Genomic DNA, 22573 nt, shown 5'->3' on the forward strand with positions numbered 1-22573 from the left:
CCCAAACGTAAGGGTCCCTGTACATATATCACAATCAAGTAACTGAAACCCGCGAATCCATACAACTATTTACAATTGCATCTCTTTATTTCACCAAGGATCCTCCTTTCTTGGCTGCACTTCGTTTCTTCCCGTTGAAGGCTCTTCATTTATCCTCCATCGTCGATACCTGCAGCTGAGAGGTTTAGTCCAACTGAGGCGACAGCATAATGTACCCCCTGTACAACATTTCCTTTGTGGGGGCAAACACTAAACCATTCTCAGGCCCCCCCCTGGTGGTGATCGGACAGTTGTGAGGGTCGATCGGTGGGGCTGTGGGCAGGGGTCGCTTTACCTGAACCAGCAGTTCGGTAGCTTCTACAGTCATCCCTTCCCTGGGCGTTACACATCCCTCCCCAGTGCGGTCAATTCATCCCGTTCCCTGGGTTCTGCCACCACCTTACAAAAGTGATTAATGCCCCTTGTGGACATGCCTTGGTAGATCCCCATGAACACAAATAAATGCCCTGGTCAGAAGCCCACCACTTATCCCAGCAAACGGTGATCCTACCCGGTGACCCCGTGATGGTCCGGTAGGTGTTGTCCAGTCCGTTCCCAGTCCGAGGACCGATCCCTCATGTCCAGCCTCAGCTTCCTGGGCCACCACCGTCTCCCCAAAGGAAGGTCCCCCTCACAGGTTGAACACACCCGCCTGCCCTCAGTCACCCTAACCCGGTCAGCCGAAGGACTCTTCTGTCTCGCCTCTGCGGAGTTCTCCCGGTCCCACCATCGCCAAGATCATCAGCAAGCTCCACATCGTCGGGTGCCCCATCTGTAAAACAGACAAAACACATCCTTGCCTCTACAGCCCTACCTACCTTAAAGTGCATGGGTTCTATCCAGCGGCAGCAGCAGCTCCCGCTTTGAAGTTGCCGCAGCCTGTCTGTGATTCTGTGTTTACAGCCCGGCTCCCCAGGGTCCTAGTGCCTGGTGCTTCATCATTTTACCATTGCACCAGGCGCTTCTGTGTTCCCACGATCCTAAATACTTCACACACAACTACACACTAATTAGAACTAACAGGGGGGGAATGCTATATACAATGCCACCCGTCTCCGGGTGGCCAAATTAAAACTGTGCCCCGCTAAACTGGGGCAGTTCACCTGTTTGGTCCAACGGCTCGGGCCAGACCGTCCCCTCCCGGGGGTTCGGGCTGCCCCTTGCCTCTCCTTTCCCAACAGGGTTCGGTGATCCCTCATCGCTCCCTTCTACTCGGGCCCCCTTACTGCGGGACCGGGTGACAGGGAGGTGTGATGGGGACCATCTTACCGGGGGCTTGGAGACCCGATTGCTCCTTCGTCCCCTGACTGGTTCCCAAACCCAAGGTGATACCTCCACTTCCTCCGCCTCCTTAGCCTCTATACTAAGGCAGGCCACCTGACCCACAGGTAAGGGCTTGGGAATCGTTCCTGTCCCTGGGCTGGGTGCTTGCAGCACTGTCGGTCTCTTTGGGACTGCCCCTTCGGGACAGCACCTTGTCACCGGTTGTGTGACCGTGGAGTCAGGGACCTCCCCCACCGTCGTTAATTCTACGGGGGGTTTCTCCACTACCACCCCCCGTCTTCCCCCCACCTTGCTCTTTTTTGTCCTTATGGGGTGGAACAATTTAAATTGACTGATGTGGCGTTCGCATGGGTCCCACCTTAAGGGATTTAAACTGCAAATAGCCCCTGAGGCAGCCTCCAGAATGGGACCCTGCACCTGGACCGGACCAGGGTCTGGGGCTAGAACTACCCCTGCGCTCCCTTTTTCCTGAGGCTGCTCCCTGGGTAGTCATACGGGTTCTTGTGGTGTGGGTGCGGGCAGGCCCTGGCCCGTTGCCATTGCCCCCTGTCCTGAGCCTTGCAAAAGGGCTAAAATTTTACTTATCTCGATGGTTCCCGGGGCAGCTGCTCCTACCGCCGGGGTCTGACTCTCTACTGCGGGAGCCCTCTCCTGCTTGCTAGGGTTTTTACATTCCCTCTTGAAATGTCCGGCCTTCCCACACCCGTAGCATACCGGTTTCTCGTCGGAGGTCCGGGTGCCCTCATGCTTCCACTCTCTCTTAGGGGCTGCTGGCGCGATTTCATGCACCCTACCCTTAAGGGGCTTGTCCTCACCCCTCTCCCCATTACGATATGCAAGGGTGAGTTTCCTAAGGACCTCTGCCTCATTAAGGTCCGGACTCTGCGGGTCGAACCAGTGTTCGGCCTTTGCCCTAATGTGAGGGAGACAGTTAGCTACGAGGGTCTTCAGCCAGTGGGCTGTTCTCTCATCTAAATTCTGCCTATCCGCGGGAGCCCCACACGCCTCCACATAGACAGTCCACAGCCTGTCTGCGAACATAGTGGGAGATTCCCCTGGTTGCTGCTTGGTTTCCCCCACCCTCATGAAAGGGCTCCCCAGATTCAAGCCCATTGCCTCCAGAACAGCAGTCTGTGCTGCCGCCCAGGTGTCAGGTCTTCCCCCATTCCCAGAGGTCACTGTCCTGCATAGCTGGGCATCTAGGGTTATCAGGAGCATCTTTATTTGCTCCCCTTCGTCGCAGTCATTGATGTTGGCTGCCTGTTCCACCTCCATAAAATGCAGCGACGGATCCCCCTTTAGAGTTAGTCTGGGAACGTGGGCCACCATCCCCCTGAGCGCGGATGCCCCATGAGGAACGATAATGTCGCCCTCAACCGGTCCCCTGTTTGCCATCCCCGCCGGGGGACCATACCTTCTTTGCCTGACAGGGCACATCTGCCCTACCTGGGGTTCCTGCTCCTCCTCCCCACTGTCCAGCTCTCCTGCCTCGTTGGGTAGCCCCCCTGTCCCCGGGCTAACTACCCATATAGGAGACGCCGCTATCTGGGGATACACCACTGGCCCCCCTTGGACCTGCCCCTGACCGGGCGGTCCAAACCCTACCTGCTGACCCGGCCCCATCACCGGCATCCCAGGCAGCGGTCTGTCCCCATCCCATGGGGACCCACATACGAAACCAGGCGGACACGCCGCCAGCTGGGGGTACCCTGCCGACCCCCCTTGGACTTGCCCCTGAACGTGCAGTCCGATCCCCCCCTGCTGGCCCGGACACAATCCCGGTGCCTCAGGAGGCGGTCTATTCCCCTTGGCCTTTGGGGAATCATCCGCTGCGAGGAGCATCTTGCCCCTAGGGAACCCCCCTGGACCTACCAGGTGTATCTGTCCCCTGAACCTGGACAAGGCCTCCTCCAACTCCGTTATTCGTGCCTGGCACGGCCCATGGGCACAGTCCCCTACTTCCTCGCGAGCCACTCGGTATGCTGCCTGGATGTCCCGGAACTTCCCCTCCAGCTTCCTACACTGCTCTGTACTCCGAGCATAGAGTCCCTGGAGCCTCCGTTCCTTTTCTTTACCCTCCACTATCTGGCAGTGGAGATAGTCCTTCTCACATCTGTTAGACTCGCTTTCCTGTTTCATTTCTGCCACTTCCCCCCGCAGTCGTTCCGCTGCGCTAGCCTCCTGCTCTAACTCTTCGATCCTTTGCTCTGCGTTGACCACCTGCTGAGACAGGCAAACCAGCCAAACTGCCTTCTCTAAGTGCCTTTTGTGCGCCTTGCTTTCTGTCCATGCAGCCGCTGCCATTACCGGTTGCTCCGCATTGATCAATTCTGAGACCCAAGGTTTGGTGAGGTTGACCTTTTGCCACAAATATGAGGATATTCTCTCCTCCATTTTGCTTCGTTCCCTCACCCCCTCTGCCAAGTCACATACTCCAAACCACCGGGCTCCTGCCGCGGTCGCCATTGTAGAGGGTGCCATCTCCGCTACTCCACTACTGGGCCGATATCTGGGGTTTGAATATCTGTGTGTGTCTCTCTCCAGCTGGCACTGAAACTTCAGAGGCCAGGGGATGTCGCACTGGGACACTTCCACTGAAGAGAGCACTGATTCAAGCCTGCCGTTTATTCCTAACCGACAGCCTGAGACTTATATCACACAGATCTCCAGACCCCTACCAATACCCAGGTGATTCTCTCTCTTGCCGGTGGTGCAACAGCCACCCGGTTCCTACTCCACTAGAGTAGCTTTCCCAAGAGAGAGAATAGGACACTGCTGTTTATTCCCTAACCAGCAGTCTGTCCTGAGTGAATCGCTCAAGATGACCCTCGATTCCTGAACCCGGAATTAAGGTGAGGAGTATTTTAACAATGACTTGGTCAGAGGTCGCTGGTGAAAGATTGAAGAATTTAAACGACTCCAATTGTCATCAAATCAAGGTTTATTGTAAAACCCAGGTCAAAATCATCAACAGAAGAAACACAATACAATCTTATGCTCTAATATACACTATGTCTATTCAAAGTAATATAGCGGACACGACGAAAATTCTTATGCTTACACAGCTTTTAGCAATATCACAAGGCACAAAACAAGTTCCCTTCCCCAAAGCCTCAACCACTATTAAAGTCAAGGGAGTTTCGCAAGCTGCTGCGGAGTACTTACGGTCACAGGCTGCAGAGGTCAAGTCAGGGGTGCAGAGGTCGAGCCACGAACGAAGAGACCCCCAATCGAAAACACAGCCCCTTTTATATTGTTTTACCTGGCTTTGTCCTGTGATCGGCCAGCCCCTTTTGCATTGAAAAAGGTAAGATTTAAAGTTCCCGCTGGTCCCGCCCCCTTTGAGCCGGTCAGACCTGTCGAGATGGGAGTACCTCCCCTAGGTCCGCCTCCAGTCTGTTTTTTGAGATAACGAGGTTGAGCTACCTTGAAGATTTTCAAAGACTTCCATCTGCTCCGGAGATAGCTGCTATGTTGATGGGGTGTTGATTGGATTCTGCTCTGGTGGAGGCCAGGTCATTTACATCTGCATGGGGCTATGACCATCCCATTGTCCTGCTTGCAGGCAGGCCCCCTGTGTATTCCCGTGCCCCTTGGTCTGTGTTTTGATCTTATCTCGTTGTCTGGCTCCTTCTTCCTTGTAGCTCCTAGGGGGGGGTTTGTAAATACTTATGTTCCCTACTCAGCTCAGCGGACCAGGCCTGCTGGGAAAACTGGTTCCGTTCTCTTGGCTGAAAAGTCAGTTTACAGTCTCTGAGTTTTTATTCTTGGGCAGTTCCAAAAAGGCCGAATTGCCCGAAAACCTTACAGCAGGTTTCTCCAATGAATGTCGTGTTCTTCCTACAGTGTAGTGTCTATTCAGAGCACAGGAGACAGGACTATTCAAACATTGAAGGAAATTCTTCCAGATGATGGACTAACTCTTCCATCTTGAACTAACTCCGAGTGAGAGAGCCCAGGAAAAATAACACATCTGAACACCTCATGATTTCACATTTAACAGCTTCGATACTCTGTGCCCTGTAACAAATCCCAATTTAATTTAACCCTTTTCTGATCAACTTTAAACATTCTGGTCAGTATGATGGATGAATATGAACATGTTCCATCACTGTGTAAAGATAGAAAATTCCAGAACTATGGGCGGGATGCTCCCGTGCATGCGCCAACTCGCGCCGGCCAGCGGAGGTCCTTCAGCTCCGGTCGGCGCGGTGCCAAGCCTTTCAGTGCCGGCCTAGTCCCTGAAGGTGCGGAGGATTCCGCACCTTCTGGGCGGCCCAACGCCGGAGTGGTTTACGCCACTCCTCGGCGCCGGTACGCCCGCCCCGCCGGATAGGCGAGAATCCTGCCCGCTATCTGTCACTCGGACCATCTCAGTCTGTACACAATTCAGTTAAAGCAAGATTACAGAAAAAGCAAATTACTGCCGTGATTAATCCCCGTTACCCAATAGAGGGCCCACCACCCTGTACAATTGAGTTTTGCCCTGCATATGTGCAGTGTGGAGACATGTTCAGCAATGAATTTGAGATATTGAAGGGAAACCTCATTACAAACAATATTAAAGGAAAAAGAGCAGCCGGGACTCCAGGACATTCAAATATGTCAGGGCTGGAGTCACATGGATGGTTAATGTGTGGGTGGACGATCATGTGTTTTCTCCATATTTAGTTGGTTAAGTGAGTGGTTAAGAATATTAGAGGTAGAATATGGGGCGCCCGCCGTGAATCCCGCCCCCTCCGGTTGCCGAAGTCTCCGGTACTGGAGATTGGGCAGAGGCGGGAATCGGGCCGCGCCGGTTGGCGGGCCCCCCCGCTCGATTCTCCGGCCCGGGTGGGCCGAAGGCCCGCCGAGAAATTGCCTGTCCCGCCGGCGTAAATTAGAGTTGCTATTTACCAGCGGGACAAGGCGGCGCAGGTGGGCTCCGGGGTCCTGGGGGGGGGCGCGGGGCGATCTGACCCTGGGGGGTGACCCCACGGTGGCCTGGCCCGTGACTGGGGCCCACCGATCCGCGGGCGGGCCTGTGCCGTGGGGGCACTCTTTCCCTTCCACCTCCACAACGGCCTCCACCATGGCGGAGGCGGAAGAGACTCTCCCCACTGCGCATGCGCGGGAAACTGTCAGCGGCCGCTGACGCTCCCGCGCATGCGCCGCCCCGAATGTCATTTCCGCGTCAGCTGGCGGGGCAACAAACGCCGTTTCCGCCAGCTGGCGGGGCGGAAATCCCTCCGGCGCCGGCCTAGCCCCTCAATGTTGGGGCTCGGCCCCCAAAGATGCGGAGCATTCCGCACCTTTGGGGTGGCACAATGCCCGTCTGATTGGCGCCGTTTTGGGCGCTGTTGGGGGAGAATATGGCGGACATCGCGCCGTTGGGGGAGAATTTCGCCCCCACGATGTAGTGATGTTTGGTCTCCTTAGTTAAGGATGGATGAGCTGACTTTAGCGGGACTGCATTACCTGTTTATTAGGTAGATTACATACTCGAGGGACAGAGTGGGAAAGTGAAGTTAAGGTCGAAGATCAACCATGATCTTACTGAATGGTGGAGCGGACTTGAAGAGTCTCTCTTTTTATCTAATTTTGGGAAAGACAAAAAGGTCCAGCCCCTGGTGAGAAGCAAGATCTGTCTGATACAGGACAATGTGGAGACAAACTGAACTGGACATCTAGGTAGCATGGTGGTTAGCACAATTGCTTCACAGCTCCAGGGTCCCAGGTTCGATTCCCCGCTGGGTCACTGTCTGTGCGGAGTCTGCATGTCCTCTCCTGTTGAGCGTGGGTTTCCTCCGGTTTCCTCCCACAGTCCAAAAGATGTGCAGGTTAGGTGGATTGCCCATGCTAAATTGCCCTTAGTGTCCAAAATTTCCCTTAGTGCTGGGTGGGGTTACTGGGTTATGGGGATAGAGTGGAGGTGTGGACTTGGGTAGGGTGCTCTTTCCAAGAGCTGGTGCAGACTTGATGGGCCGAATGGCCTCCTTCTACACTGTAAATTCTAAGTAATCTGTAAATTCTGTGTAATCTAGAAAAAAACTTTGTTCAGAATCATTGAGCTAAACAATCAATGGGAAAAGTGTGTGTAAATGAAGAAGAAATGTTCACTGTTGATATTAATGTGGCTGAATATTTTTGAACTAGAATAAATGCTGCAGTGTGTGTGGGAGTCAAAATTACAAACTACCAGTAGAGGGCAATATTTATAAACAGGATCACAGGGATTTGAAGATGGGACATTGGTGGAATTATTGGAAAAATCCCAATATATACATATACGTAATCTGTCCGATGAACAGACATTGCGTTCCCTCAAAGGTAAATATATCCTTGTTGAGGTAAGGAGATTAAAACTAAAGGGCAGCACGGTGGCAGAGTGGTTAGCACTGCTGTCTGACCGCATCGAGATCCTAGGTTCGATCCCGGAACTAGGTCACTTCTCGTGTGGAGTTTGTACAATCTCGCCGTGTTTGCTTGAGTTTCGCTCCCACAACCCAAACATGTGCAGGTGAGGTGGATTGGCCATTCTAAATTGCCCCTTAATTGGAAAAAATGAATTGAGTACTCTAAATTTATTTTAAAAACTATGCTCAGTTTTCCAGGTTAAATCCAATGGAAAACGAAACAGTTTTAAAGTAGTTAAGCGCTTCTCACTGTTTGATGTCTAGAAAGGTAAAAGAACCTTCCAGAAAGCCTTCATTCTCCTGCATTTTCAAAACCTAGTCCCATTAGCCCATGTGAACTAAAAAAAGCAATGACAAAAAATGTCCCATTGAAGGGTTGATTGTCTTGTTCCAAGTCCTTCTGGAATTGAATCACACGTTCTTCAATTTGTTCTTCATCAACTTTCTTGTCAAAAGCCCTGTAACAGAATTAAGGACAGAGAGATTAAAATGTTATTATTCCTGACAAAACCTGTTTGGAAACCAAGTCGGTTGTCAGGACAACAGGAACAGGAGTTGACCATTCAGCCCATTGAGTCGCCCCTACCATTCAGTTAGTCCACAGCTGTAGTAACATCAGAGAGAAGCTCGCCAAAAGTACAGACAAGGGACAGAGTTTAATACAGAGAAATGTGAGGTGAAGCATTTTGCAGAAAGGCTGGAGAGATACAGACTTAATGACAAAGTTCTAAAGAGTGTGCGGTAGCAGAGGGACCTCAGGGTGCCCACCTTGACTGGAAGGAAAAGCTAACAAGAGGCCGGCAAGAACATCATTTGCATCCGAAAATGGAAATAGAGGGAGAACTGCCCCCCTACGAGGATAGATTCTCTGCCATTCTGGCGGGAAAATACACCAGTGTGAGAAACATTTTTCACAATGTAGTGTGCCAAGGTCGGGATGCATGACGCAGCCTACAGAGCACAGGATGGAGACCGCCCACAACCCTGGACCCTGGAACACCACAGCAATGGGTTACGGGAACATGTGCTCTTGGACATTCCAGATTTGGTGTCCTCCGGCCTCACAATGTTCCTGGAGATCAACCTTCAATTTCAGGAGGTCCACCTTCTTTTTCAATGATGGGTCAATGATGTTGGATATCTTTTTAATGTAAAACCCGGACATGACAGCGGTCTACACACCATCCAGGCCTGACTCACTATTGAAAACAGCGCAAAACACCCAGGTGAATAATTAATGAGGATGGGTGGGAAGATTGGGAGTGTTTTCCAGCAAGCCGCCGAAGCAGAAAACAATCCAAGTTCCCGCCCACACCGCAGCACTTAGTCCCAAAATGGGAGAATTCCGCTCCTGGTTGAGTGATGTTGACAGAAGAGCTGACAGAAAGAAAGATTAATCACAATGGGCGAGATTTTCCGACCCCCCGCCGGGTCGGAGAATCGCCGGGGGGCGGCGTGAATCCCACCCGCGCCGGCCGCCGAATTCACCGGCACCGAAAATTCGGCGGGGGCGGGAGTCGCGCCACGCCGGTCGGGGCACACCCCCCCCCGCCCCCCCCCCCCCCGCGATGCTCCGGCCCGCGATTGGCCGAAGTCCCGCTGCTGTCATGCCAGTCCCGCCGGCGTGAGTCAAACCACCTCCCTTACCGGCGGGACTGGCGGCGCGGGCGGGCTCTGGGGTCCTGGGGGAGGCACGGGGCGATCTGGCCCCAGGGGGTGCCCCCACGGTGGCCTGGCCCGCGATCGGGGCTCACCGATCCGCGGGCAGGCCTGTGCCGTGGGGGGCACTCTTTTCCTTCCGCCTCGGCCATAGCCTCCGTGATGGCCGATGGGGAAGTGGCCCCCCCCTCCCCCCCCCGCGCATGCGCGGGGGTGACGTCAGCAGCCGCTGACGCTCCCGCGCATGCGCGGACTTCCGCTTGCCAGTGCGGGCAGCGAGGGCCCTCAAGGTGAGGCCTTGGCCCCCAAAGGTGTGGAGAAATCCGCACCTTTGGGTGGCCCGACGCTGGAGTGGTTCCCACCACTCCATCCCGCCGGGACCCCCCGCCCCGCCGTGTAGGGGAGAATCCCGGCCATGATATCAGTCACTTCACTCACCTGGTATAGTACCAAACAGGAGGTGCGAATACTGTTTTAACAGTTGGATCTGTTGATTCAGGCGGATTGATGACTTCAGGCACTATCTCTAGAAATACTCTGAATTTATGTTGTATTTTGCCATTTTCCAAATATCCAAAAACACCCCAAGGCGCGGAGATAGGAACAACGGTACCTGTAGACAGAGAAACATCTGTTACAGCATTTAACTAGGTGATCAACTGATGGGGAGTCAAAGGTTCCAGTTGAGGGGTCAGGGTGACTTTGCTGAGATGTGGAAAAGTTGTGAAGTCACTTTGAGGGAAAATGCAAATGAACAAGTAGCCAGGATGTAGAGCAGCATGTGACCAGCTTGGTCACACTCGTAGTGTGATTCCCGACACCATATTTAAATACCAGTCCAGCAGACTCATATCACTCTCTGCAGCCCACCTCTCTTCACCAGACTGTGCAGCATGTCCACAACACAGTTGGAAAAGTCTAGCAGCCTTAAGAGAAAGTCTGTTCCTCAATCCAACCACCCTCCCCCCGAGCCCATCACCTGTGAGGTGCCCATGCCCCACATGGATCTCCACCCACAGCTTCTGTCATCTTTGTGCATCGCCTGCCAGTAAATTGTGTGGTATCCCTTTGACGCCATTGTTTGTGAGCTTCTCATGCAGCCTCATCAGGCTCCAGGGTCCCTTCCCTTGGTCTTCCCTCTGCCTTCCATTGATAATTTTATTCATCCACCTCCTTGTTCCTCCGCCTGAAATCATCAGCCCTCCCACTAGCCCCCCCCCCAACCCTTGCATAACCCTCCTTCCACATTGCCCGCCTTGTCTCCGTCAAGCCATCAAAACACCCCCCTGACCCCACAACTCACCTCGCACTCCACCCCTGGTCAAACATTGTACCTTTGCTGCGTTGGCTGCATGAGTCCCGCAGCACAGAGCTGTCCAGATAGACACTGGTGTGTGGCACCGGTGGAAGGGGGAGAAGGAGACCCCTGCACTCGCCAAGCCCAGCCGCATACTGACCTGGAAACGGTGATACAAGTCTGTCCATGGGTCCAGCAGCACGGTGCTGTCCATGGAGACCTGCTCGGTATGGAGCAGGAGGGCAGGAACTGGTCTGCCCCGGCAGAGTGGTGAACAGTGCATCAGGAGCAGTGCAGCACAATGGCAGTATCCCATTCACCTCAAAATCTCTGGTGAACCGAGGGTCATCTTAAAGCCTCCAGCCTTTTTGAAAAATAAATTTAGAGTACCAAGTATTGTTTTCCAATTAAATGGCAATTTAGCGTGGCCATTCCGCCTACCCTGCAAATCATTGGGTTGTGGGGATGAAACCCACGCAGACACGAGGAGAATGTGCAAACTCCGCACGGACAGTGAACCGGGGCCAGGATCATTGATCACGCCACATTTGATGCCAATGTGATTTGCGACTGATGTGACGCAGGATTGGAAAACCTGACTGGACAACATGGTGGGCTGAAGGGCCTGTACTGTGCTGTACTGTTCTATGCTCTATGATACTAGCGGGCAGCTGCTTTAATGAGCATTCATGGGCCTAAATAAATGTATGTGACATTTACGCCACCTGCCAGCGGGTTGACTGAGCCACCATTAACACGCCATTGGGAGAATTACAACGTAATTTTACACCAGTGGGTGTTCGACCTTTTGCCTCCCACCAGATTCACCGCATCCGCCCGGCACTAAGAGAATTGGGAGAATAGTGCCCCTAGCTTAACAGAGCTGTGGGTGAGGTTGGTCTCATTCCTCGATTGGATTGATCCATTTAATTGCACTGACTTGCTCTTTCCCCACAGACCGACACACATTCCCTATCAGTTAAATACGTCTCTTTTGAAATTTAGTCTTGCATTTGCATCCAGTTCAAGTAGAACATTGCAGATCATTGCCGTGACTTCCGTTCTCCCCAGAGTTGGATTTGGAGAGCATACTCCAAACATATGCTGGGGAATGACTCTCGGAACTTCGCAAGTAAGCATTTGCAATTGGCTGGACATGCTTCTGAGTTGTGAGTTATTCGATAAAGCGATTTAAATCTGCTTTCCGCCAAGTTTCTGCTAATTTGATGTTTTATTCATTGAATGTGGGCATCGTTGGCTGGGCCAGCATTTATTGCCCATCCCTACTTGACCTTCAGTACTTGGAGAAACCACTGAGGGTGGCAAGGATACAAAATGTACTCTGCGTGATCGATGGCCAATGCATGCCAGTCTGGCCAGCGACAGCCACACCCTGCAAATTAATTCTTAAAAAGCTGAGGGCGTTGAAGAGTCAACCAGGTTGCAGTGGATATGACATACTGGCCAGACCAGGTAACACTGGCAGATTTCCTTCACAACAGGGATTTAGTTAACCAGATGGGTTTATAACAGTTTCATGGCCATCATTAAACTTTAAATCTCAGTCTTTTTTACACCATCTGCCGTGGTGGGACTTAACCCCGGCTCCCCAGAACATGACCCTGAGTCCTGCGATTACTAGTCCAGTGTTAATACCACATCCTCGTGAAAATAGTAACTTCGAAAAGCTTCATTGCAATAAAACTTTTTCTAACTTCTGCGTAACTATTTTAAACAACACGATTGTTCCCGGCGTGGGACACTCCCCACGCTCCGACACTCCCCCTTACTCCCCATGCTCCGACATCCCCCACGCTCCGACATCCCCCACGCTCCGACATTCCCCTTGCTCCGACATCCCCCTTGCTCCGCCATCCCCCACGCTCCGACATCCTCCTTGCTCCGACATCCCCTTGCTCTGACATCCCCCTTGCTCCGACGCTCCCCTCGCTCCGACATCCCCCTTACTCCGACATCCCCCTTACTCCCGACATCCCCCTTACTCCCGACATCCCCCATATCCCCGACATCCCCTATATCCCTGACATTCCCAACATTCCCGCCATACTCCCAAAACTCCCACACCCCAACATCGCCGATAATCCCTACACTTCCCACATCCCAAAAACCCCCCATATCTGTGGTGCCACCCCCTCCCCCCCCATCCACCTCAAGGGCATTCCCACAACCCTCTGAACCCCCATCAATGCAGGTTTCCCCCTCTCCCCTCCTGACTTGATTCATCCCTCAACAACCCAAGGCATAACTCTCATCCCTGGTGCACATCACCAACAATCTGTCCTGGTTCACCATCATCAACGCTACCACCAAGAAAGCACAACAGCACCTATACTTTCTCAGGAAACTAAGGAAATTGACTCTTATCAATTTTTACAGATGCACCATAGAAAACATTCTATCCGGCTGCATCACAGCTGGTATGGCAACTGCTCGGCCCAAGACTATAAGAAACTACAGAGAGTTGTGAGCTCCGCCCAGTCCATCACACGAACCCGCCTCCCGTCCATAGACTATGTCTACACCTCCCGCTGCCTGGGGAAAGCGGGAAGTGTAATCAAAGACCCCTCCCACCCGGCTTATTCACTCTTCCAGTTTCTTCCATCGGACAGGAGATACAGAAGTCTGAGAACACACACGAACAGATTAAAAAACAGCTTCTTCTTCTCTGGTACCAGACTCTCGAATGACCATCTTCTGAACTGAACTGATCTCTTGACACATCTTCTCTACTGAGTAGTACTACACTCCGTAAGCTTCACCCGATGCCTGTGTCCATGTGTTTACACCGTGTATTTCATGTTTGCTTTCTGTATTTTCTTTTCATGTACAAAATGATCAATCTGAGCTGTACGCAGAACAATACTGTTCACTTTTCACAATACTTTTCACTGTACTCCGTACACGTGAGAATAAAGAAATCCAATCCAATCCCAAACCCCACCATGGATGGAGCCCCAACTCAATCCCGCAACCTGAGTCTTAAACACTGGGACCCCCCACATTCCCGATGTTCAAACTTCCATCCACACCTCCCGACCTCCACACCTCTGACAACCCACAGCCAACCTCTGACCCCCCAACATCCACCCCTCTGAAATCTAACACCCTTGACCTGCCCCTACCCCTTTGACTTCATTTTAAAAAATTAAGTCCAGTACATCCCCTCTCTTGCAAGAGTTTCTAAATGCTGACTCAAAAAGCTCTCCTGGATCACCATTCAGGACAAAGCAGCCCCGCTTGATTGCTCCCCTTTCCACAACCATTCAAGCCCTCTACCACCGGCGAACAGTGGCAGCCGTGTGTACCATCTACAAGTTGCAGTAACTCAGCAAAGTTCCTGAGGCAGCACCTTCCAAACTCACGGCCATTACCATCTTGAAGGACAAGAGCAGCAGATACCTGGGAGCCCCACCACCTGGAGGTTCCCCTCAAAGTCACTCAACATCCTGACTTGGAAATATGTCAGCGTTCCTTCACTGTCTCTGGGGTAACATCTTCGAACTTCCTCCCTCACAGCACAGTGGGTACAGCTACACCTCAGGAACAGCAGCGGTTCAAGGAGACAACATACCACCACCTTCTGAATGGCAACCAGGGATGGGAAGTAACCAGCAACGCCCATATCCCACAAAAGCATTAAAAAAAATAATTTTAAGAGCTGTCCTTTCTCAGCTTTTTACACTTTTACTCAGCCAATTAATATTGGGGAAGTTGGAATCCCTGCTAATGTTACCCTTTAATTTTTACACTTCTCTAAGGATTTCCTACATATCTGCTTTACTATCATGGCCAGTCCACCTAACCTGCACATCTTTGGACTGTGGGAGGAAACCGGAGCACCCGGAAGAAACCCACGCACACACGGGGAGGATGTGCAGACTCCGCACAGACAGTGACCCGGTGGAGTATTGAACCTGGGACCCTGGGACCCTAGCTACCGTGCTACCTAAAGTACACTCCCAGCTAAGTGATTGTTCCCTTTTTCTTTTTATGTCTGACCTCAATTGAGGAGCCTAAAAAAGATATTGTGGCCAGATTGAATTGCATGCTGGTGGAAAGTGGCCAACTCTGTGGCTTTAACCAAATATGGGCATAACCACCGGCTGGTTCAACAGACAACAGGTCATGGCAGGCGCTTGAAATATAGAAAACAGGAGCTGGAGGATGTCATGTGAGTGTCCCTGAGAGAAATGTTTTTTGTCTTATCACATGACTTCAGTGATGTCATTGTATGGGTGGAGCTGGGCTGTGGCTCTGCGAGTTTACTTTCATTTTTGACTTTTACTTTCGCTTTGAGTTTGGACTGCACAGGTTGAAAGAAGGATTTCTCTATCTTCAGTTTAAAAGCTGTTTCCAGACTTTTTGATAACTTAAAAGAAATAATTGTTTTCTGAAAGGAATTCAAACCTGCTGTTTGGAAATAAAACAAGAGTATCCACACCAAATTGTTTACCAATAGGAATACAGGGCCACATCTTTGAAAAGGGGTTTCTGGTTTTGATTTGAATCTTGTTGGATCTTCCCGTACCAGCCTCCCCGAACAGGCGCCGGAATGTGGCGACTAGGGGCTTTTCACAGTAACTTCATTGGAGCCTACTTGTGACAATAAGCGATTTTCATTTCATTTCATTGTTATTAAATTGGAACAGTTTTGGGGGATTCATTAAGGGTTATAAATAGATTACTCTAGCTGTGTGAGGTATTTATGTTTGTAGTTGATAAAAATTCTTGCATGTGTGTGGTCATACGAATGTTAACTAAACTCGTACAATAAAGTTTTGTTTTGATTGAAAGCGCCTAAGAACTCTGTTGAATAACACCCGAATGGCGGGCCCTTGTGCTGATCCCAGCCACATTCAATGAACAGTTGTAGGTCAGGTGGTGTACTTTGGAGTTTTCTAAACCCTGGCCCATAACAAAGAGGCCATTCGGCCCTTCGAGCCTGCTCCATGATTGCAGCTGCATCAGAAGTTAACTGAATAACTGAAGTAACGAGATGTTGTCTGATGAGATAAACAGCAGGAAACAACCTGATTCACTGGAACAATGAGATTGTTTCTGCTGAAAAGTTAGGATTTGGTGACTTGCTTCATGCAGGAATCCAGGAACCGAGCCACACACCTCCTTGAGAAATAAAGTATAAATATGCTGGTGAACAGAACATAGGCAGCGACCACCCAGGAATAACAATCTGATAAAGAGGAAAGAAGAACCCTGAGCTTGAAGCCCCGGAGATGGTGAGCTGGAGCCCAGAGACCGCAGCAATGGAAGTCGAGCCCTGTTAGCGCCTGGCCAGAGTGACTCGGATTTTACTCACTGATCTTCTTTGGGGAAATAAGTGTTGCTTATTTGTGAAACAGATCTTAATGTGTTGAAAGATCAAATAGCAATAGTGAGAATTCAGAATGTCCAAATTACCTAACAGCATGTCTTTCGGGATTTGTGGAAGGAAACTGGAGCACCCGGAGAAACCCACGCAGACACGGGCAGATTGTGCAGACTCCACACGGGCAGTGACCCAAGCCGGGAATTGAACCTGGGAACCTGGCGCTGTGAAGCAACAGTGCTATCTACCGTGCTATCACGCAGTCCATAATAGATCGAACAGCAGAGCCTTGGTCAACAATATCATCCCTCCTCACTGCAGTAATTGACTCCTTGATCAATACTGTGACACCAGCTCCTCTGTTGGGGGGCATTGCCAGGTCACTGTCAAGGTACTGCCTGGCATGTCCCTCTTCTTGGGGCTGTACTTACACCCCTGATCCCTTCACCTGATTCACATTGCTCCAGACCGATTGTTCACCTTGACACTGTGATCTCACAACAGACCAAATGCATGGGGACGACACTGCGGGAAGCCGGGCAATGAGGTTTGTCTAGATTTAAGTCTGGTCCCCAACATTCGTGGGCAGGGACCTCATTCTGTCAATGGCGGGATGGGGATGCCATTGGAAAGATTCTCGTTTTTGGTCTCCGACGGGATTCTGGCCCCCGCCGGCCAATGTTTTAGTTCAATGATCTTTCATCAGAACTGGGTAATGTTAGAGATGTAACGAGGTTCAAATAAGTGTGAGGGGGACAGGGTGGGTGAAGGAACAGAAAGTAAGGCTGGGAGAGGGGGAAGCCAGGAGAGATTAAATGGCTAAAGGGTTGAAGGTGGAAGGCCAAAGGGGGAGGAATGGGATGGTGTTAGTTAAAAAAAAACATTTCCTGGGATCTGGGTGTTGGTGACCGGACCAGACTTGTTGTCCATTCCTGATTGTCCCTGGGAGGAGGGTGGAAAGCTGATCGGCTGTGATCCATGTGGTGTAGGTACACCCACGCTGCTGTTAGGAAGGGAATTCCACGATTTTTCACCCAGCAGAGAGACAATATAAATAAAGGGAACAGTTCTAAAGTGGGGCAGGAGCAGATGTGTGTGATATCTCCGTATAAGTTATTAAAGGTGGCAGGGTGGGCTGAGAGAACAGTTAATTAAGAACACAGCCTTCTAGACTTCATAAATAGGAGCAATGGTTCCAAAAGTAAAGCTAAAGTTCCCATGATAGTGAAGGGTGGGAGCAATAAGTCCGGACAACCCTGGACGTCAAGACATATCCAGTGTTGGATAAGGAAAAAACGGGATTTAAAAGTGATTAAGAAATGAAGCAAAGGCGACATGAGGAAAACGATTTTCACAAAGCGAGTGGTTAGGATTTGGAATACACTGTCTGAGGATTGAGCTGGAGGCAGGTTCAATTGAGGCATTCAAGTGGGAATTGAGTTATTATCTGCCAGGGAAGAATATGTAGGGTTGAGGGAAGAAGGCAGACGAGTGGCACAATGTCAATTGTTCCTTCAGGGAGACAGCACGGACACCATGGGCTGAATGGTCCTCTCTGTGCTGTCACTGTTTTATGATTTGATGGTTCTGTCTGTGTTTGGTCTCCCCAGTGTCGAGAAGAAACATGGTGAGCAGCAAATACAGTATAGTAACTTGAAAAAGTACAAGTGAATCCCACATTTAGACCAGGAAATATGAGTGAGGTCTTGGATGGTGAGAAAAATATATTTAGTGCTTGCAGGTGAAGGTGTGCGAAAGCAGGAGGGTGTTCGGGGTGATTGAGTAAATGTGACATTTGAACTGAATCAAAAATGTCACATTTATTGCTTTGTGCTAATACATCGCCAGGATCTCTGTTCCTGCACCCCTTTAAAATCTTTCTAATTATTTCATATTTGTGTGGCGAAAATATCATGGGTGGGATTGTCCAGCCCGCTTTCCAGTGGCGACGCCCCACCCACCTCCCGCCGGAAGCGGATGGGCGTGTGTGTGGATGTGGCTACTTTAATTAAACTAAAGATTAGAAACATAAAAAAGGTGTTAGATGTGAAAGCAAGTGTTTTTAAATGGAGAAGAGCAGAGCTGAAATGAGAATAGTGAGATGCATGAATGGAAATTTGCATTAAGAAGATAAGGAGGGTGACTGGAAGTTGAATTACTGTATTTCAAAAGGGAATAGACTATAGGCAAAAATCATAAATGCATCAAGTATTACGTTTATTTTCACCTGAAATAAATAGCAATTTAAACAAAACATGAACCTTCTGTGTGTTCTGAGAAAGCAAATTTCCAAAGGGATGAATAAACAATAGAATTAAAGACAAAAGGGGAAAAACAGATTTAAAGAGAGAATGTAAGCTGTATAGCCTTTGGTGGCACTGGAGTGATACTTTGGGCTGCGCTAGAGTGCTTAAGTTGGGGTTTAGTGACAGAGTTCAGTGAGGAGGGAGAAGGTGCTCCTTTCATTTTCTACCTTTCCTCAGAACAGCGAACGGCAGCGGCCTTGCATTGGGGGCCTTTGGGGCCACCAACAGCGGCCTTTGGAGGTGACGTACAGTTCAGAAAGTGACATGGTCCCAACGGACACATACAGAGTATTTTCTTGCTGTTTTTAAGTATAATACATTAGCTTAAATAAAGGGAGGGATTATAACAGAAGTGTTTTGAAAAGAAGGAAGGTCCCTCGCCAAAGTAAATTCTATTAAAGGGCATAAATAATCTAATCTAGAGAGAGAGCTCAGATCCATGGTGTCCTCCTCTTGCACAACGTGGGAAACACTGGACGCTTCCAGTGTCCCTGGTGACCACTTGTGCCGGAAGAATGTCCGACCGCTGCTATTGGCAACTGCATTTTGGAGCCAAAGCTGCGAGTGGACTTACTGTGGAGCATTCACGATGCTGAGAATGTTGTGGATAGCACATTCGGCAAGGTGGGCACACTGCAGGTTAGGGTTAACAGGTAAAAAGGGAATGTGTGACCATCAGATAAAGTAAGAGTCAGGAAGGAAGTGCAGGAGACCCCTGTGGTCATCCCCCTCTCAAACAGATAGGCCACTTTGGATATTGTTGGGCATGGCCTCTCAGGGAAAAGCAGCAACAGCCAAGCTGATGGCATCTCAGGTGGCTCTGCTGCACAGACGGGGAGTTAAACCAATGCCATGGCTATAGTGATGGGGATTCAATATCAAAGGGCACAGACAGGCCCTTCTGTGACCGGAGACGTGAATCCAGTTGGTATGTTTCCTCTCCGGTGCTAGGATCAGGGATGTCATGGAGCTGCTTCAAGGCATTCTGGAGAGAGAGGGTGACCTGCCAATGGTCATGGTACACATAGTTACCAACAGCAGTGGTTGTGGTTCACATAGTTACCAACAGCAGTGGTTGTGGTACACATAGTTACCAACAGCAGTGGTTGTGGTTCACATAGTTACCAACAGCCAGTGGTTGTGGTTCACATAGTTACCAACAGCCAGTGGTTGTGGTTCATATAGTTACCATCAGCCAGTGGTAGTAGTTCACATAGGTACCAACAGCCAGTGGTTGTGGTACACATAGTTACCAACAGCCAGTGGTTGTAGTACACATAGTTACCGACAGCCAGTGGTTGTTATACACATAGTTACCAACAGCCAGTGGTTGTGGTTCACATAGTTACCAACAGCCAGTGGTTGTGGTTCATATAGTTACCATCAGCCAGTGGTAGTAGTTCACATAGGTACCAACAGCCAGTGGTTGTGGTACACATAGTTACCAACAGCCAGTGGTTGTAGTACACATAGTTACCGACAGCCAGTGGTTGTTATACACATAGTTACCAACAGCCAGTGGTTGTGGTTCACATAGTTACCAACAGCCAGTGGTTGTAGTACACATAGTTACCGACACCCAGTGGTTGTTATACACATAGTTACCAACAGCCAGTGGTTGTGGTTCACATAGTTACCAACAGCCAGTGGTTGTGGTTCACATAGCTACTAACAGCCAGTGGTTGTTATACACATAGTTACCAACAGCCAGTGGTTGTGGTTCACATAGTTACCAACAGCCAGTGGTTGTGGTTCACATAGTTACCAACAGCCAGTGGTTGTGGTTCATATAGTTACCAACAGCCAGTGGTTGTGGTTCACATAGTTACCAACAGCCAGTGGTTGTGGTACACATAGTTACCAACAGCCAGTGGTTGTTGTTCACATAGCTAGCAACAGCCAGTGGTTGTGATACACATAGCTACCAACAGCCAGTGGTTGTGGTTCACATAGCTACCAACAGCCAGTGGTTGTGGTACACATAGTTACCAACAGCCAGTGGTTGTGGTTCACATAGCTACCAACAGCCAGTGGTTGTGGTACACATAGTTACCAACAGCCAGTGGTTGTGATACACATAGTTACCAACAGCCAGTGGTTGTGGTTCACATAGCTACCAACAGCCAGTGGTTGTGGTTCACATAGCTACCAACAGTCAGTGGTTGTGGTTCACATAGCTACTAACAGCCAGTGGTTGTGGTTCACATAGTTACCAACAGCCAGTAGTTGTGATACCCATAGTTACCAACAGCCAGTGGTTGTGGTTCACATAGTTACCAACAGCCAGTGGTTGTGGTTCACATAGTTACCAACAGCCAGTGGTTGTAGTTCACATAGTTACCAACATCCAGTGGTTGTGATTCACATAGTTACCAACAGCCAGTAGTTGTAGTTCACATACTTACCAACAGCCAGTGGTTGTGGTTCACATAGTTACCATCAGCCAGTGGTTGTGGTTCACATAGTTACCAACAGCCAGTAGTTGTAGTTCACATAGTTACCAACAGCCAGTGGTTGTGGTTCACATAGTTACCAACAGCCAGTGGTTGTAGTTCACATACTTACCAACAGCCAGTGGTTGTGGTTCACATAGTTACCATCAGCCAGTGGTTGTGGTTCACATAGTTACCAACAGCCAGTAGTTGTGATACACATAGTTACCAACAGCCAGTGGTTGTGGTTCTCATAGTTACCAACAGCCAGTGGTTGTGGTTCACATAGTTACCAACAGCCAGTGGTTGTGGTTCACATAGTTACCAACAGCCAGTGGTTGTAGTTCACATAGTTACCAACATCCAGTGGTTGTGATTCACATAGTTACCAACAGCCAGTGGTTGTGGTTCACATAGTTACCAACAGCCAGTGGTTGTAGTTCACATAGTTACCAACATCCAGTGGTTGTGGTACACATACTTACCAACAGCCAGTGGTTGTGGTTCACATAGTTACCAACAGCCAGTGGTTGTGGTTCACATAGTTACCAAGAGCCAGTGGTTGTGGTACACATAGTTACCAACAGCCAGTGGTTGTGGTTCACATAGTTACCAACAGCCAGTGGTTGTGGTTCACATAGTTACCGACAGCCAGTGGTTGTGGTTCACGTAGCTACCGACAGCCAGTGGTTCTGGTACGCATAGCTACCGACAGCCAGTGGTTCTGGTACGCATAGCTACCAACAGCCAGTGGTTGTGGTTCACATAGTTACCGACAGCCAGTGGTTCTGGTACGCATAGCTACTGACAGCCAGTGGTTGTGGTTCACATAGCTACCGACAGCCAATGGTTGTGGTACACATAGCTACCAAGAGCCAGTGGTTGTGGTTCACATAGTTACCAACAGCCAGTGGTTGTGGTTCACATAGCTACCGACAGCCAGTGGTTCTGGTACACATAGCTACCAAGAGCCAGTGGTTGTGGTTCACATAGCTACCAACAGCCAGTGGTTGTGGTTCACATAGCTACCAACTGCCAGTGGTTCTGGTACACATAGCTACCAAGAGCCAGTGGTTGTGGTTCACATAGTTACCAACAGCCAGTGGTTGTGGTTCACATAGTTACCAACAGCCAGTGGTTGTGGTTCACATAGTTACCAACAGCCAGTGGTTGTGGTTCACATAGCTACCAACTGCCAGTGGTTCTGGTACACATAGCTACCGACAGCCAGTGGTTGTGGTTCACATAGTTACCAACAGCCAGTGGTTGTGGTTCACATAGCTACCAACTGCCAGTGGTTCTGGTACACATAGCTACCAAGAGCCAGTGGTTGTGGTTCACATAGTTACCAACAGCTAGTGGTTGTGGTTCACATAGTTACCAACAGCCAGTGGTTGTGGTTCACATAGCTACCAACAGGCAGTGGTTGTGGTTCACATAGCTACCGACAGCCAGTGGTTCTGGTACACATAGCTACCAACAGCCAGTGGCTGTGGTACGCATAGCTACCGACAGCCAGTGGTTCTGGTACACATAGCTACCAACAGCCAGTGGCTGTGGTACGCATAGCTACCGACAGCCAGTGGTTCTGGTACACATAGCTACCAACAGCCAGTGGCTGTGGTTCACATAGCTACCGACAGCCAGTGGTTCTGGTACGCATAGCTACCAACAGCCAGTGGTTGTGGTTCACATAGCTACCGACAGCCAGTGGTTCTGGTACACATAGCTACCAACAGCCAGTGGCTGTGGTACGCATAGCTACCGACAGCCAGTGGTTCTGGTACACATAGCTACCGACAGCCAGTGGTTCT

The 22573-nt window shown here is 50.2% G+C and overlaps 1 protein-coding gene across 1 annotated transcript in view; it reads right to left on the bottom strand.

The window, feature by feature from the left end:
* Positions 1-7029: 7029 nt before the first annotated feature.
* Positions 7030-22573, bottom strand: part of LOC140410894 (uncharacterized) — a 40581-nt gene continuing 25037 nt past the window's right edge. Inside the window, exons 3-4 of the mRNA XM_072499714.1 lie at positions 9816-9990; positions 7030-8176 (exon numbers count right to left, since the gene is read on the bottom strand). Of these exons, the coding sequence (XP_072355815.1) occupies positions 8011-8176; positions 9816-9990 (341 nt within the window). The 3' untranslated portion in view covers positions 7030-8010. The remainder of the gene's footprint in view (positions 8177-9815; positions 9991-22573) is intronic.

The sequence above is a fragment of the Scyliorhinus torazame genome, chromosome 1 (assembly GCF_047496885.1).
Source record: "Scyliorhinus torazame isolate Kashiwa2021f chromosome 1, sScyTor2.1, whole genome shotgun sequence".
Lineage (NCBI taxonomy): Eukaryota > Metazoa > Chordata > Chondrichthyes > Carcharhiniformes > Scyliorhinidae > Scyliorhinus > Scyliorhinus torazame.